A 16,810-nucleotide genomic window follows, 5' to 3' on the forward strand; every position below is an offset into this window, starting at 1 on the left:
TTGGACTAACCGCATGCCCTTATCCCAGAGACCCTCCCTATTGGCTGCAAGACTTTGCCGGTTCAGGCTGTGATTGGTCGTAAACAGAAGTCCTTCCCCTGAGCAACCACCTGAGAGGGGTTGGAGACTGGAAAGGTTGGAGGCACTTGGGGTCAGACTCACGTTGAGCCGGCGGGAGGCAGATGTAGGTCTTGAAGAACTCGCTTCGGCGGGCGGCCTCCTTAATGCGGTTGGCAAGCGGCTTGCTGACCTGCCGGATGCCCAAGTATAGCAGCTTCGCCATAGGGAACGCACCCACCACCATCTTGCCGGCCGCACGGGGACGCGCTACCCGGCTGACTGGGAGGGGCGGCTCCAAACGCTCCCTCCTCCCCCACCCGCCTGTCGCCGTGCGTGCGTGCGTGCGTACGTACGTGCGTACGCTGGGGGGGAACTGGAGGGGTTCTCTTTGATATCACCGCGTCTACGCTGACGCACCTACGAATATGCAAATAATGGCGGAAGTGAGGCGCTCAGAGGGTGGTGCCGTTAAACGGCTTCTTGCGGAGCGTAGATGGGTTCCCACGCCCGAGTCCGCTGCCGCGCTCGGTCGTGACTGCGTGCCTGGGTTGCTTCTCTGCCCAAGTGAGGCTCTCAATTAGTCCTAATTATAGCTAAGGAATCCCAAATATACCTACCCCGGCATGATAGAGCTCTCACGGGATCAGGAGTGTCCAACCTCTTGGCATCCCTGCGCAACTCTAGAAGAGATCGATGTCTTGGGCCACACATTAAATACATTGTGATACATAATCACAAAAAAATCTCATAATGTTTTAAGTAAATTTACGATTTTGTGTTGGGCCGCATTCCCAGTCATTCTGGGGAAACTGGCTTGTAGTCTTACAGACCTGGTTTAAGATCCCGGTACCATTATTCACTTGCTGTATGATATTAGGAGAGTGACTTAACCTCTCTGAGCGAAAGAATTATCATCTACAAAACGTGAATCATGATAGCACTTATCTTACTGCTTTGCGAGGTTTGCCTACGTGTCCTGAATGTAAAAACATAGTTAACTATGTTAAGCGTTTAGAACAGTGCCAGTCACGTATTAAACCCTCAATCAACAGTCCTTATTAATACACAAGTATTAGCATCATTATTGCTTACTGTAGCATGAGGGTGCATTTCTTCTCCAGAAGCAGCTAATCTGACCCTTTACCAAGTAACTGACAAACTGTGACCCAGAGATGGGCAGGAAGCTGGCACAAGGTCCCTTGGCCAACAGAGGCCCACAGGCCAGCATCTTGGCCAATAAAACCATACTGGGTCTCAAGCAGCCCCACTGCCTCCATTGGGGGGTGAGGGCCCCCAGGGAGCAGGCTCAGGAAGTTTAGAGTCATGTCCCAGACGGTCCTCCCTTACCCAGCAGGGAGCAAAATCCTATAAACAAGGTCAGAAAGCAGTTGAGAGAAATTCCTGGATGGTGGAGTGCTGATGGGTAATTGAGAGATTCTAGGAGAGGCAGAGAGAGGAAGAGAGGAGCAGAGAAGTGGTGTGTGAGAGGAAACAAATGTTTGGGACGCAGAGTCAGGAGACCCTGGGCTTTCCTCGGTATCCACTCTGGCTCCCTGACCATCTTCTGTCAAGTCCCAGGCACCAACAGACCTGTTTTTTCACCTGTAATAATGATGGCACTGGCATTTGTGAACCCAGATATTCTAAATTACGTATTAAGATTAACAAGACCTGCTCTGGCTGGTATGGCTCAGTGGACTGAGTGCCGGCCTGCAAACCAAACAGTCGCTGGTTCGATTCCCAGTCAGGGCACATGCCTGGGTTGCAGGCCAGGTCCCCAGTAGGGGGGGTGCGAGAGGCAACTGATCAATGTGTCTCTCGCACATCCATGTTTCTCTTCCTCCGTTCCCCCCTTTCTAAAAAGAATGACAAGACCATAAAAACAACCCCCCTCCCCAGGATCCTTTCTGAACTACAAGTATGAGAAACCTGGGGGCCTATTCGAGGTCCACATCCACTTGAGACCAACCCCCTCCCCATCTTACAGACTGGCCAACTGAGGCCAGAGAATGAAAATGATTTATTCAGTGTTTCAAAGGGTCATTGGGATGAAGCTGAGGGAAGCTGAGGCTGGGATTTCTTGAGTCCCAGCCCAGAATCTTCTCCTGATCCCTGGGGGTCCAAGAACCTAGTAGGCGGGGAGGGGCTAAGGTCCCCCATGATGGGTTTAGGGAACTTCCAAACTTGTACATGACTTTTTTCTGTATAATTCACTGCCGTTTCCTTAGCTCCTAGAACAGTGTGTGGCACACAGTAGGTGCTCAATAAATATTTACTGAATGAATGGGAATGAGTATTTGATGGAGAAGTCTTTCATCTGATTCTCTGAGGAGACTGTGTTCAAAACATCTCCGTCCCAGTAGCTTTATGGCAGTAAGACAGGATGGGAAAATTACTAGGGCCCCCAGATCCCAGGCTCCCCTCCAATCTCTCCCCCCAACACCAAAGCCCCAACTTCCTGCATCTCAGTAACCTCCGCTCCTGCTAAACCATTTTCTTCATTATGGTTTTTTTTTTTTCCTCATTCCCCTCCTCCCTCCTCTTCCTTTCTTTGAGCAGGATTTCCAGGAACCTCTTCTGGAAACTTCTGGGGTGAGGGCATGTGTATAGGGGGTGGGGGATCATCGCATCTCATCAGGAGCTTGACGAAGCCAGTTCTACAGCCAAGGGAAGTGATCTACCAGAACGGGTGTGGCCTGTCCAGAGCTGGGTGCTTCCTCCTGTTCTCCAGTCTGGTTATAGAAAAAGGACCGTTCCTGGTGACCCCTGAGGGCAAGGGGAGGGAGGGAGACACCAACGGGAGCAGAAAGCCTTGGCCATTCTGGGGCGTGGGAACACAGGCAGAGAGGGGGAGGGGAGGGCCAGCCTAGGCTGGCCCCAGGCTGACTCACCGGCTGTGTGACCCTGGGCTAGTCTCTTGGCCTCTCCAGTGACTGCCCTGGAATAGGGCCTGGGATCCTTCCCAGAGGTTCTTCCAGCTCAGGCTCTCAGTTACCCTTTTCCCAGGATGGGCAAGATGCTCGTGCTACACAATCCCACAGGCCTGTGTGCGGCTTCCATCACTGTACTCCTTCAAAATAAATCCCAAAGCTCACCACTGCTCTTTGCTCCATCTGCCAGCGTCTCCCACCCGGACTACTGCAGTCACCGCTTCCTGGGGCTCCTGGCTTCTGCCCTAACTTCCCCTATTCTGTTGCCCACTCAGCAGCCAGCGGGATCCTGTTAACATGAGAGTCAAATCACATCCCTCCTCTTGTGTCTCCCATTTATCTTAGAGTAAAAGGCAAAGTCCTCACCAGGACTTCATTTATCTTATTTTATTAATTTATTTTTAGAGAGAGGGGAAGGGAAGGAGAAAGAGCGAGAGAAACATCAATGTGTGGTTGCCTCTTGTGTTACCCCCAAATGGGGACCTGGCCCGCAACCAAGGCATGTGCCCTGACTGGGAATTGAACCAGTGACGTTTTGGTTTGCAGGCTCACGCTCAATCCACTAAGCCACACCAGCGAGGGCCCCACCAGGACTTTAAAAGCCCTGAAAGATGGGCCTCTGTCCCCTGGCCAGTCTCACATCCCATTCTTGTCACCCTTGTCTGCTGCAGTCACACCAGTGTACTTATTGTGTCTCAAAATTCAGGCACTCTCTCATCCCGGGGCTTTGCACTCGCTGTTCCCTCTGCCCGCAACGCTCTTTCCCCGACAGCCACTGGGTTGACTCTCCTCAGCTCCTTCAGGTCTTTGCTCAAAAGCCATCGTCTAAGTGAGCCCTCCCCTGACCTCATGTAGATCAGACTCCATGCCACCCTATGTCCCTTCCTTCCAAACATTATCTTATTTACTTATTTACTGCGAGCCCCATGATGGTGGCGCCTGGGCTGTCTTGGTCACTGCTGTGTCCCCAGCCCCAGCCAACACAGGGCACGTTGTAGGTACAAGTGGATCTGTTGACTGAATCGTGTCCCGCATCCCCTTCCCCAGCCTGCCCTGCTCACCCCTCCTCCAGCCAGCCTGCCCAGATTGCCCTTCACTTGGGTTTGGACATTCTCCCCCTTCTTCCTCAGTCCCGACTTGGAGAATGCTGTTTATCTAAAAACTCAGAATTGCTCTGTCCTGTTCACTCTCCCCTGTAGGATGGGGGGTTCCCAAGAACAAAAGCGATCGCTCCACACTCAGTGAATTTCTCCTTCCACCTTCCCTTTGAGTCACTCTCCTTTACGGTCTTGCTGGAAATAATCCTAACTTTTCTCTCTTTTTGGCTTTACCTTCTGGAAATTTAATTTACTGGTCCCCTCCTCCAGGAAGCCCTCCCTGTCCCCCAGACTAGGTCAGATGTCCTTTTGGGTCCCCCCAGACCCTGGCCTGTCCTGTCTGAGCCCTGCCCACTCTGGGTCATCACTGTCCAGGGACAGATCTGTCATCCCCGTTGGAGTGGGGACCCGTGAGGGCAGGGGACAGGTCTGTTATTCATCACCACTGTGTCACTAACACTGCCCATACAGGGCTAGGCACAGTTTGATTGAATTTTTAAGGGGTCATGGTGGAGGATGACAGTTGGCCAGTGACACACCGACCTTACTGTTTTCCTATTTTCTTATATTCTCATGAAGAGTAACACAGCCTTATTTACATACAATTTGCATACGCCAGACCAAGAAGGTAGGGACTGTAGGATGAGATTTAGCTGGGGCTTGGGGGGGACGGTGTTCTGCTCAATTTGAAGTTCACTGTGGCGGTGGCAGCATCTTCAGCTGCACCTGGTCCTCCTGGGAGGGTGGAGCTGCCACCCAGCCGGCTGCCATGGCCTTGGCTGTGCTGCTTCTCTTGGAAGTGAGTGGGGTCTCCAGCGTGATGGAGGCGGTGGCCATCTCCTGGGGCTTGTCGCTGGCCAGGAAGTGGAGCAGATTGTGCAGGGCCTTGGCCACGTCACCGCGAGCGCCCTCGTTGACCAGGCAGTAGAGGATGGGGTCAGCCACACAGTTGAGACTGGTGAAGGCCAGCGAGCTGTGGTAGGCTGAGAAGACGCGCTCCTCGAAGCCGCAGTCCCAGGGGCGGCCCAGGTAGACAGCGCTGCGGGAGAGCAGGAGCACGTGGTAGGGCGCAAAGCACACCAGCACGATGGCGATGAGGCTGAGGGCCAGCCGCTTGATCTTGGCCTTCTCCTGGCGCTCGGTGGACACACTGCCCCGCACGGCGCGCAGGATCCCACGGTAGGACAGCAGCATGAGCGCCCACGGGAACAGGAAGCCCACGAAGACCCGGTAGAGGTTCATCCAGGCCACCCAGCCCTCCATGGGGAACTTCTCGAAGCAGAACGTATGGTTGTAGCGATCGCGGAAGAGCTCGTCATGGAACAGGGGCGCCGAGTTGGCGCCCAGCTCTGTGGCCCAGACCACGGAGCTCACGGCCACGGCCGTCTTGACCCGGCGCAGGCGGGTGAACCGCAGTGGGTGCGCCACGGCCAGGTAGCGATCCACTGAGATGCAGCATAGGAAGGCGATGCTGATGTAGATGTTGGTATAGAAGATGAACCCGAAGAGCTTGCAGGAGCCGGGGCCGTGGATCCAATTGTCGTGGTGCAGGAAGTAGTCGACCCACAGCGGTAGCGTGCAGATGTACAGCAGGTCGGCAATGCTGAGGTTCATCAGGTACACGCCCAGCTCGTTGTGCTGTCGCACCTGGCGGTAGGCGGCCCACAGGGCCAGGCAGTTGGTGGGCAGCCCCACGCCAATGACGAAGATGTAGAGGGAAGGTGGGAAGAGGTGGTCCATGCGCGAGTCCACGTGACATCCCTCCCACGTGCGGTTGCCCATTCTCAGCGCTGGGGTTTTCAGGCGCTTCCCATGGCCCACGGGGGCTGTGGGGCCGCGGGGGCCAGGAGGCCATCGGGGCCCCTGAGCCCCCTCCTTGGAGGTTCAGGGGAACATGGTGGTTGGCAGGCCTCGGGGAAGAGGTGAGGTTGACCGTGAATCTTGAGCCAGGCTGGACAGGAAGGGGTGGAGCTTGAGAGGGAAAAGTGGGGGAAAGGAGACAGTTAGCACAGGAGGGAGGTTTGGAGAGTGGCAGGATGAACCAAGAGCTTCCCCAAGGAGGTGTTTATAGACCCGATCAGAAAATGAAATGAGGGAGTGGTGGGGTGATATAAACACTGGAGGAGGGGAGTGTTCACGCATCCGTGGGCGGAAATATTCAGGACAGTGTTGGGACAGGACAGGCTACTCTTGAGCGTTGACAAGACCAGGCAAGGTGGGTGTGGCTGCAGGCATTTCCTGGGACCTCCTAAGAAAGGAGGAAACAGGTAAGGTGACCAGCGAAGAGAAGAAGATGGAAAAGGAGATGTTGGGGTGGGGCGGCGGGGGGCAGGGAGGAAGGATTCAGTCTGGGGAATGTGGGAAGGGTTTTTAAGAAGCAGGAAGGAGGTGAGTAAGGGCTGGATCGGAGGAGGGTTATAGATGGGGGGGCAATTTGAAGGGGGCAGGGGAAGGCTCAGGCTTGGTCCTGCTGAACAGTTGAGACGAGGTGGCCCCCCCTCACAGTTCAGAGCTGACTTTGCAGTTCCTGTGGGGAGAGAGGTCTCAGTGAGGGGTCCAGGGCGTCATGCCCTGCCCCTTCTCCCACACTCCTCACCCCAGTTCCTATAGGCTGCAGATCATGCCTATTTGAGCCCCATTCCAGACAACAGACCTCTGAAAACACAGATCTGAAGTGCCAGATATACTTTCCCCTAATAGATGTTAAAATAATAACCCAAATTAGATTTTAGAACTTTCTTCCAGAAACCACATAAAACTGGCACAAGAACCGTACCACGCTTTGGGAAATGCTGGGCTAGGTTAACACTGTCCTTTTTGGGCAGGGAGGAGGGGCCCAGAGAGGCTGAGTCACTACCCTGGAGGACGCACAGCAAGGCAGTGACTGAACAAGAACCGGAACTGGAATCAGGACCAGCCTCCCACTCCTACCCCAGGGTACCGCATTCTCGATGATGATGATGGTGATGATGATGATGGTGATGATAACAGCTAAAGCTTATGAGTCCCAGCATATAGCAAACCCTGTTGGAAGCACTTTTATGGGTATTAATGCATTAAAATGTCAAGAACCCTATGAGGAAAGTACTATGTGTTCCCTGTTTGACAAACTGAGGCACAGAAGCAGTCCAGAGACCTGTCCAAGGTCCTGATGACGGGAGATGGGGAATCTCGGCTCTGGCCTCTGTGCTCCAGCCTGTGCTTCAGTTTCCGCTCAGAAATAAGAGGACAGAGAGAGGCCCTGGGCTGCCAGCAGGGCTGGGAACCATAGCTGCACAGGGCAGGGGGGAAGGGATGAGAGCGGAAGCTGCTGGATTAGATCAAGGGAAGGGAGCAAGGCCAGCGCCTGCAGTCCCCTCCCTCGGGGACCACAGCCTTCTTTGCCTCCCTCCTGACTTTTCCCGAGTATGAACCTTGGGCCCATCACCTCCCTGGTGCTGGGAAGACCTGCAAGCACAGCGCAAAGGACACTCATGGACCAAGCCCCTCATCATCAGAGAGAAGAGGCATCTTCTGAAGCAGTTCCAGCCAGGGGGTGGCACAGGTTTGATTTTATGGGCTTTAGAGAGAAAAAAAAAAAAGATCTTAGCTGGAAACCCCATGTAAGGCAAAGAAAAGGAAAGCTGCTCTAGATAGAATAAGTTGGCAGGGGCCCTGGCCGGGTGGTTCAGTTGGTCATTGCATCATCCCAGACACCAAAAGGATTCAGGTTCGATCCCCAGTCAGGGCACATACCTAGGCTGTGGGTTCGATCCCTGGTCAGGGCACGTACAGAAGGCAACCGATCAATGTTTCTCTCTTACATCTATTTCTCTCTCTCTCTCTCTCTCTCTCCCCACCTTCTCTGTCTCTAAAAATCAATAAAAATACCCTCAGGTGAGGATTAAAAAAGGGGGTGTGGCTCAGTGGACTCAGCACAGACTGCAAACCAAAGGGTCACTGGTTCAATTCCCAGTCGGGGCACATGTGTGGGCTGCAGGCCAGGTCCCCAGGAGGGGGTGCTCAAGAGGCAACCACACATTGATGTTTCTCTCCTCTTTTTCCCTTCCCCTCTCTAAAAATAAATAAATGAATTTTTTTTTTTAAAGGAAAGAAGGTGGCAGGTGGTGGGCGGCACTTCTGCAGAATCCCCAGGACGCACTTTGAAAACCACTGCTAGAGCCAGTTGGACAGATAGGGAAACTGAGGCCCAGAGAGGGGAAGGGTCGAGCCCAAAGTCACACAGCAGGCCCTTGGAAACCTCCTAGACGCCTAAGCATCCTTCCACAGGAAACCCTCTGGCTCTACCTCCTCCACAATACACCCTGAATTCGCACCTGTCTCTAAAACCCCGGCCGCTGCCTGCACTGCGCCGCCACATCGGCTCACTTGCTGGGACCCTTACAGTGGCCTCCTCGCTGCGCTCTTGGCTGCCGCTGACGTCCCCCACCTCCCTCCCCACACCACGGCCAGAAAGGCCTTTCCAACGTGGGCATCAGCTCTGGTTACTTCTCTGCGTGAAATCCTCCAACGGTTTCCCAACGGACTTGATGTAAAATCACGACTCCTTGCCCCAGGTGACGAGGCGCTGACTGACTGCTTGCCAGTGGCCTTTCCAGCCTCAGAACGTGTGCTCCTACTGTCCCGCCCACCAGGACCTCTCTTCATTCAGATCTTGTTAGCACTAGCTTTCTTGCCCTGGCCAGAGGGATTCAGTGGGTTGGAGCGTGGTCCCGTAAACCGAAAAGTCACAGGTTTGATTCCCGGTCAGGGCACAAGCCTGGGTTGCTTGATCAGTCCCGGATCAGGTGCATTTGAACATATGAGAGGCAACAGAATGACATCAATGTTTCTCTCTCTCTCTCCCTCTTTTCCTCTCCCTCTCTCTAAAATCAATGGGCATGTCCTCCGGTTAGGAAAGAAAAGAACAGAACTAGCTTCCTCCTTCCTTCACTTCCTCAGGGACGCCCTTCCTACCCAGAGTCCCACCCACCTCCTCTCCCCCAGGGCTCTTTCCTCACCGTCACCTGAATCTTGGTTTTGTCTGTCCGGAGGGGAAGTTCCTGAGGGGCAGGGGCCTTGTGTAGACTGTTGTAGTGTCCCCAGTATACAGTAGGTGATTAATGAATGACTGTAGACTGAAGGAACATGCATTGGTCACGCTATTCCCCAACGCAGGCTCCCTCTCCCCTTTGGGCGGCACCAACCCCCCACTTCAGGCTCAAATAAGCCCCTGGGGGGCCCGGAGAAAAGGGGGAGCAGTGAAAAGGCAGGATCTGTCTGCTACAGAACTGACTTTGAAAGGCCAGGACTGGGTCCCGCTAGGGAAGTCCTGCCCTCGGCGGGGTCCTCAGCCGCCGTGCTCCTGCCCCCACCCTGACTCACAGAGCGGGGCTCCTGGATCCTGTGCAGGTAGAACGGAGGGGGCTTGCGGTAACAGTGCGATCCAGTCCCCCGCACCCCCGCATCACCAAGTCACCCAAAACACCTGTCCCCAGGCTCTCTGACCCCGGGTCCCCTCCCCTCTCTCTTGCCCTGTCTCTCCTTCCTTTTGTAACATTGAAGGAATTACTTTTTTTTTTTTTTTTCCTCAGGAGCTTCAGGCCCCCCTTTATAAGAAGGGGAGGGGCCCACTATTACACCAGTCACATCACAGATGGGGAAATCCTTGTCGATATCACCTATACGCTCTTGAATAATTGTTACTCCACAGGCCCCGGGCAGCTGAAACTAGAAATAAGTTTGTAGTGGGACGCAGCCCCCAGAGCTGGGATTTCCCTTTGCCCCACCTTCTGGAGACCACCTGGGTTCTGCTGAAACAGACACACAGGAAGGAGAATAATTTCTGGCAGCCAGAGGAAATAAACTTCCCATTGCTAATTTCCTCAAGGGGGAACCATCTGGACACTCACCCCTTTGTCCTCCCACCTCTCCTCCTCAGTCCACCTGCTTCTAGGGAGTGCTGGGCATGGGGGAGGAACCTCAGACATTCCTCTCTTCTCCCCCCACCTTGCCAGATCTGCCCACCATCGAGTCCCCAAAAGACAGCACAGAATGTCAGACTGTTGGAATCCCGCAGTGAGGCAGGAATGTGGCAACGGTGGGGAGTGGGGTGGGAGGTGGGGTTGCAAGGTTATTTCTGACCCCTCCCTGGTACAGATGAGGAAACTGAGGCCCAGAGGGGCAAGGGAGTTCTCTAAGTCACATGATGTGCCAAGACTGGACAGATTTGTTCTTTTTTTAAACAAATAAAGATTTTATTTATTTATCTTTAGAGAGAGGGGAAGGGGGAGAGAGAGAGGGAGAGACACGTCAATGTGAGAGAGATACATCAACTGGCTGCCTCCTGTGCCTGCCCTGACCCGAGACCGAACCGCAACCCAGGCACGTGCCCTGACCGGGAACTGAACCAGTGACCTTTCGCTCTGCGGAACGACGACTAACCAATTGGGCCACACTGGCCAGGGTCTGCGCAGGTGTGTTCTTAACTGGAGGAGCTTCCTTTCCCTGAATGTTTTCTCTCCACACTCCCTGCATTCCTGTGGTTTCCCTCAAGTCTTTCTGGGGTCTCAGCCCCTCTTGAGAATCTGCTAAAAGATACACGAACTTTCTCACCATAAATGCAAGTGACTTGTAGTGTCCTGGGCATCCCTCCATCACCCGACTCCCTTGCTGAGTGCCCCCCGCCCCCACTAGGGTCAAGACCCTCTTCAGTTGGGATCTAAGTTGCTTTCCTTACTCGGGCTTTGCTGGAGACCCAATCCCCAAGTCTCACAGACCCCACAAGAAGCTCCATCTGTCTCAGAGCCCCCCCCCATTTGGTCCCTGATGCCCACCTCCGCAGGCGGACACAAAGAGCGAGAACCCCAAGTGTGGAGTGATAGTGGGGGGACAAGACGGCTTGGTCAGACCTCAGTCCCCACTTTATCTCTCAGCTGCTCAGACCATATCCGTCCCTAGGTCTGCCTGCCAGCCACCCCTAAATCCAGCATGGGAAAAGGATTGGGGTGGGGTTGAGACGACAAGAGAAGAGGCGATGGAGCCCTCCATACGCCCATCGCCCTCCACTCACCAGATTCATCCTAGCAGCCAGCAGGCCACCACTCCCCACTTCCCCCCTCTGTGGGCTCTGGTTCCCCCTCCCTGGCTCACAGCTCCCCTGGCAGCCCCAGGGGACCGGCCAGCTCCAGTCCTCTCATTAGAGGGGACGAAATGTGATCACCAAGCCTCGCTCCCCACCTGGCGCCCTGGTGGCAGGCGGAAGCCAGGGAACAGTCAGGCCAAGCTGACCCGCCTTGCCGGGTCTCAGTTTCCCCTTTTCTATCTAATGGGTCCCCATCTTCCCCAAAGCCCACTCCACCAGGAAGGGACACCAGGGTCCTGGACTCCACCGCACTGACGTTCTAAATTCCAATGTTCCCAAATCCTCAGGTTCTATTGTTAGTCCAGTGCACAGTTTACTGTTCTATTATTGTAACGATGTTCTAGAGCTTTACCTGTCTTCCATTCTATTATTATTGCCACCGTGGCTTTCTGTGCCCTCGCCCAATAGCCCAGGAGGCTCACATTCCAAGATTCGAAAGTTCTATTGTTAGAACGCTCTATGATTTTTTTTAAAACATTCTATGACTTTCATAATCTATTATTAAACTCTCAGTGATTATTATCTTTGCCAAGCAAAAACATGAATGCGTATTTCCCTTTTTTTTTTTTTTTTTTGCAGAAATGGGAGCATACTCTTATGTAGGGTAAAACCCACTTGCTTTTCCCCCTTATCTATTCCATTTTTTAACATTCCAGCAGCCTGAAGTTCTAAGATTATGCAGAATGCAGAATTCTAAGATACCAAGAATCAAAGGGGGAGGGGGGAGCATTCTAGGGAGTTGGGGGGAGTTTAGTCACCACCTCCACCTAGTCCCTCAATTCTCACCATGTGGGGAGCGGGAGGTACCAGGAGCCCAGGCTGCCCCCCTGCCCCTTGCCCAGGGGGCCTGGCCTCAGCCCTCCCTGCTGGCTCACACCAGCTGAGTTATTATTTGTCTAGGCACAAACCAAATTATGGGCCCTGTCCCCCGGGAGCAGTGGGCTTCATGGGGGTGGGGGGTCAGGAGACAGAACCAGGCGGGAGTTAATCCCTGCGGCCCCCCCACTTTTCTTCCTCTCTCCCCTCCTTCTCTGAGATTCCTCACCTTCCCCCACACGGACCCTTGCCCCCTCTCCCTGGCCACCACCATGGCTTTAGAAATATCTTCTCTTCTCTGCTTCTAAAGTGCTCCCTTCGGGGTCCCAGCCGTTCCTACTCGCCCTGGCACTCTCCCTCTCCCTGGGAAGACCTCCTCCTCCAAATTAATGCGACTTAGTGGCAGCAAAAGAAGCCAGCTCTCTGGATTTGGGCTTCTGTGGAACTACAGTCCCAACCCCCAGCCTGGCACTGACTCACTGTGGGGACTTCTACTCTTGGGCCTCAGTTTCCCCATCTGCAAAGTGGGTGCTTGGCCTAGATGTCTCTGAAAGTCCTTTCGAGCCCACATCTGTGAACAGCCACAGAAATGGCCACGATTCCAGCAGGAATCTTTTTGGGTTGAAGGATTCAAATATCTTGAGGACCTCTGACTTGCGTTCCCAGTTCTCCCCTCCAATCATTCCCAGTTTCTGGGTCCTTCCATGCAAAGACCTCACATGCACGTCTTCTTGATGATATGATTCCAAGTTTGGGAGCCCTCATAGGTTTCTATCATCTTGTCCTAATGGGATGCCCCCAGAAAGGGAAACCTCCCCATCCTCACCCCAAATTTGAATTTGAGTTCATCCACAGAGTCAGAGCTGGTGGGGGCCCTCTCGGTGGGTTCAGGAGGAAAGAGGTGGGTGGTGGGCCCTGGGGGGCATTGGAGAGGGTGGCCCCGGTCATCTCCAGCTGTGCCCCCTAGTAAAACCCCCAGCCCACATTCTCCCTGAGTGCACAGATGCACCCTCAAACTGATGTCCCCCAGGACTCCAGAGCTGCCCCCTCAGCCTGCTTCGGAGGGCGGGGGAGTCCAGTTCAAGGAGGGGGGATGAGGCAGAGGCAGGAAGGAGTTAATGGTGACCCAGCCAAATCCTGGAAGGGAGGAAGTGTGAAAGGAAGTCCACCCCCCAGCCAGGAATTCCTGAAATTGGAGGGTGGGGTGGGTGGGACCTCAGCAGCAGTGAGGGGACTGTGTGAAAAGGGCGCTGGGGTCACCGTGTCACTCAGAGCTTACCTGCCCCAGGTGGCAACCCTGCTGCCCCCACCCACCCCCTTCCCAAGCAGCTCTTCAGCCCAGGGGGAAGCTCTGGGGATGGGTGAGGACTAGCATTGAGATGCGGACCAGGTCTAAGACGCAGAGAAATGGGGAGAGACAGCGAGACCGGAAGGGAAAAGGCAAAGAGATGGACAGAGACAGAAAGGTGTGGAGGTGGAGGCAGAGAGATTCACACAGATGGAGCGGTGGTCGAAAGACTGCTGGATAAAGGCTGAGACAGGGATGGAGGGAGAGAGGCAGGCAGAGATACAGAGATAAACACGGAAACACACAGGACGTAGAGAGAGAGGTAACCCCAGAGGGAGAGGGCGCGCGGACACGGAGACGTCAGAGACAGAAGGAGAGATGGAAGGAGAGACAGAGTAGGGACAAAATCAACCGTGGAGACGTAAGGAGAACCAGCGCCAGAGAGGGGCGGGGACCAGACGGCACGGGACACCGAGGCAGTCGACCTAGGGACGCAAAGCCCCCAGGGGCGCGGGGAACAGCGCCCAGCGGAGGCCGGACGACTGGCGCGGACCGGGAAGGGATCGGCACCTACCTGCGCGCGGCGGCTGGACGGGGCGGGCGGCGCTCCCGGCTGCTGCGAGGTCTTGGGCTCGACGGCGGCCCCAGGATCCTGAGGCGACTCCTCACGGGCACAGGCTCCGCCCCGGCCTGCCAGGCCCGCCCCCATTAACCCCTCCTTTGTCGCTGCCCCTTAGCCTCTTTAAGCCTTCACCCCACTAAAGCCTTCCAGCGCTGGGGAAATCTCACCTGCTGCTGGACCCCCCTGCCTTCCCACATCAGTCCTTCAAAGTCCGCAGTCTGGATGCCCTCACCTCATTAACCCCTTCGCCTACTCTCCCTCCAACCCCACACCTCTGATTTGATCAAACCCCCAGCTATGGGGCGAACTCCCCCATGGACCGTCCTTGAGCTGATCCATTTCCTCCCTTCGGAGTCCCCAAACCTAAGTCACTAACTTTCTGGTCGTTGCATGCCCCCCCCCCACAAGGGAGACAACATAGGGTTCTGCTAAGTCCCTACTCCCAGGGTCAGGGCCACCCCTAGAAGGAGTTCTGGGGCCTGCAGTCCCAACCCTGGCTCTTGGACAGACCTTAGGCTGGAGGTGACCTCTCTGTGCCTCAGTTTCCTCTTCTGTCAATATGGTCCAAGCATAATCCCTTGGCCATGGGGATGTCCTTCTGAGGTGTCAGCACTATCAACTTTATAAAACATGCCCCCCCCCCGCCCCGGTTCCCAATTCCTCCTTGTTTTATTGTCTCTCCCCCACAGAACTGTTCACCATCGAACGTTCCACGTATCTAACTTATTTTTTCCTAATTCTCCGCCTCCCCCCCAGGAGGAGCGTCATTTGTCATTTTTGTGCCTGGTTTGTTTACTGTTGTGTCTGTTGCCTAGAAGGCCGCCGTGCGCGGGATGGGTGCGCAGCGCACCCTGTTTTCAGGGAGCGAGTCCGTGAATGGTGAGAGCTCCTGACATATGTGCTTATTTTTTTTGTTCTCATCGTTCCTAATTGGTCATGAGAATTCACTCTTGGTCAAAGCACTTTGGACAGACCTGGTGTGGAGCACTCAAACATGGCAGCTATTAGGTTTGCAAAATCGTATTTATTTATTTTTTAAAATAAAATGAATACCCGGATCTGAAGGACAATGAGTTGAGACAAACAGATACACCCATGTGATTAAGCACCCAAATCCAGTTGGAAAATATTTCCATCACCCAGACCCTGGTGCGTTGCCCCTTCCAGGCAATACACTCCGCGTCACCCCCAGAGGCAACGCTGCACTCTCTTTTTTTCATGGGAGATTAGTGTTGCCTAATCTAGAACTTCACATAAATGGAGTGATACAGTTTTTTGTATGGTAGCTATTATGGTCATTCGCTGTGTGACCTTGGAAGGTGACTACACCTCTCTGAACCATATTCCTCTCTGGGCTCTTGAGGAAAACAGAGTGACAGAGTTAACTAAAGACCCAAATGACCTGCAACACACACAGGAATAAAGGCTTTTCCTTCTAGTCTCCCGGGGGGGGGGGGGGGGCGTACAGCCAGGGGCAGATCTCAGGAAGGTGCCTTTAGCCCCTCCCCTCAAATAACCCCATAGGCGAGCTACCAGCTTCAGGACAAGCCCCAGAGAGCCCTCCCGTCAGCCGCGTGGCCATCCCAAGCTCTTCCTAAAGAGAAACCCCGGGGCCCGCTGGTGGGCAAGGGCTCCCCTTTGGGGCGCACCCTGAGTCTATGCTGTGATGCAGGCAGGGTCGCGGCAGGAAACAGGGGCCGCTCAGCGTTTCAGCGGCAGCACTTACGAAGGGATGTTTTAGGGGACTGGGCAGGGTGAAGGACCCTGCACAGTATGGGGTGGCACCAGGCGGCCAGCCACCCTTTGGGCAGAAAGCTCGAGTTTGGAGGCGAGCACCTGGGAGTGGTGGCGATCGGTGCTGGAGCGCAGCCACTTGCAGACCGCAGCGATCCAGGGCGGGCGGGAAAGGAAACACTCCCGCCTCCCTCCTCGGACCCTCGGGTTTCCTATCAGCGCCTCTGATGGGCAGGACCCAACCAGAAAGCCACGGGCAGGGGACCTCCGTGGGTGCAGTCCGCACAGGGTAGTCTCCCAGGGCCCTGAGCGGGGGGCGAACATCTGAGTGTCCCTGGCGCGGGTGGGTGGGTGGGGAGGGGTCGGCTGGTGGAGAATTACCCGCTGCACTACTCTCGTAGAACTTTCTAGGCACATTTTTTTCCAGGCAGGTTTGAGGCTGGGCACAAGGGGGCGACAGAGCGCTAAGAGACCCAAAGACGCTTCCCCAGAACTTGGACTTCACTACGAGCGGGCTTTGCAGGTTTCTCCTGCAGTATTTCCCTCCCTCAGGAATACGTGGGCTAGGTAGGTTGTCGCCGTGAAACTGCAAAGCTCTGAGCTTTCCATCCCAGGTGATCATCGGTAGAGGGGAGAAAAGGAAACGCGGGTGTGTAATGTTCTACATCATTTTTATGGACCGTTCCGTCCAGGAGAATCCCACGTTTGCTCCCTTATTGCATTTCCACTAGAGCAGTGGTTCTCAAAATGCGGTCCCTGACCGCGAGTTGGGGCAGCTGTGCTGTCATTACAAGGCCTGTGGGGGATTCTATGCTCCTTCAAGTTTGAGAACTACTCAACCAGAGAACAGAGAAAAAGTCTGTGCCTCATACATTAAAATAAATAAATGGCCCTGATTGGTGTGGCTCAGTGGGTTGGATGTCATGCTGTGAACCAAAAGGTTGCCAGTTCGATTCTCAGTCAGGGCGCATACCTAGGTTGCAGGCCAGGGCCCCGGTTGGGGGTGTTCGAGAGGAAATCGATCCATGTTTCCCTCTCTTTCTCCCTCCCTTCCCCTCTCTAAAAATAAAATCTTAAAAGAATAAAAATAGCCCTGGCTGATGTGGCTCAGTGGATCGAGTGCTGGCCTGTGAACCAAAG

At 54.5% G+C, this 16,810-nt stretch overlaps 3 protein-coding genes across 4 annotated transcripts in view; all 3 read right to left on the reverse strand.

Moving 5' to 3' along the window:
• The window catches only part of OPA3 (outer mitochondrial membrane lipid metabolism regulator OPA3), a 62,052-nt gene extending 61,760 nt beyond the window's left edge, over positions 1–292 (reverse strand). The window contains exon 1 of the mRNA XM_045202889.2: positions 163–292. The gene's annotated coding sequence lies outside the window, so the exon portion shown is untranslated. The remainder of the gene's footprint in view (positions 1–162) is intronic.
• Positions 1–397, reverse strand: part of LOC128779655 (optic atrophy 3 protein-like) — a 39,014-nt gene extending 38,617 nt beyond the window's left edge. Inside the window, exon 1 of the mRNA XM_053915113.2 lies at positions 163–397. Within this exon, the coding sequence (XP_053771088.1) occupies positions 163–304 (142 nt within the window). The 5' untranslated portion in view covers positions 305–397. The remainder of the gene's footprint in view (positions 1–162) is intronic.
• Positions 398–3,391: 2,994 nt separating this feature from the next.
• Positions 3,392–13,996, reverse strand: GPR4 (G protein-coupled receptor 4). 2 transcript variants are annotated; one of them, XM_053916197.2, is made up of 2 exons: positions 13,889–13,996; positions 3,392–6,614 (listed from the first exon to the last, which is right to left on the reverse strand). In XM_053916197.2, exon 2 carries the CDS (start codon positions 5,867–5,869, stop codon positions 4,781–4,783), a length of 1,089 nt encoding a protein of 362 aa, XP_053772172.1. In that variant the 5' UTR covers positions 5,870–6,614; positions 13,889–13,996; the 3' UTR covers positions 3,392–4,780. The 2 variants fall into 2 exon arrangements, with proteins under 2 accessions (XP_053772172.1, XP_053772173.1); XM_053916198.2 differs by having other exon boundaries at positions 3,392–6,058; positions 13,889–13,991.
• Positions 13,997–16,810: the final 2,814 nt, after the last annotated feature.

The sequence above is a fragment of the Desmodus rotundus genome, chromosome 12, assembly GCF_022682495.2.
Source record: "Desmodus rotundus isolate HL8 chromosome 12, HLdesRot8A.1, whole genome shotgun sequence".
Lineage (NCBI taxonomy): Eukaryota > Metazoa > Chordata > Mammalia > Chiroptera > Phyllostomidae > Desmodus > Desmodus rotundus.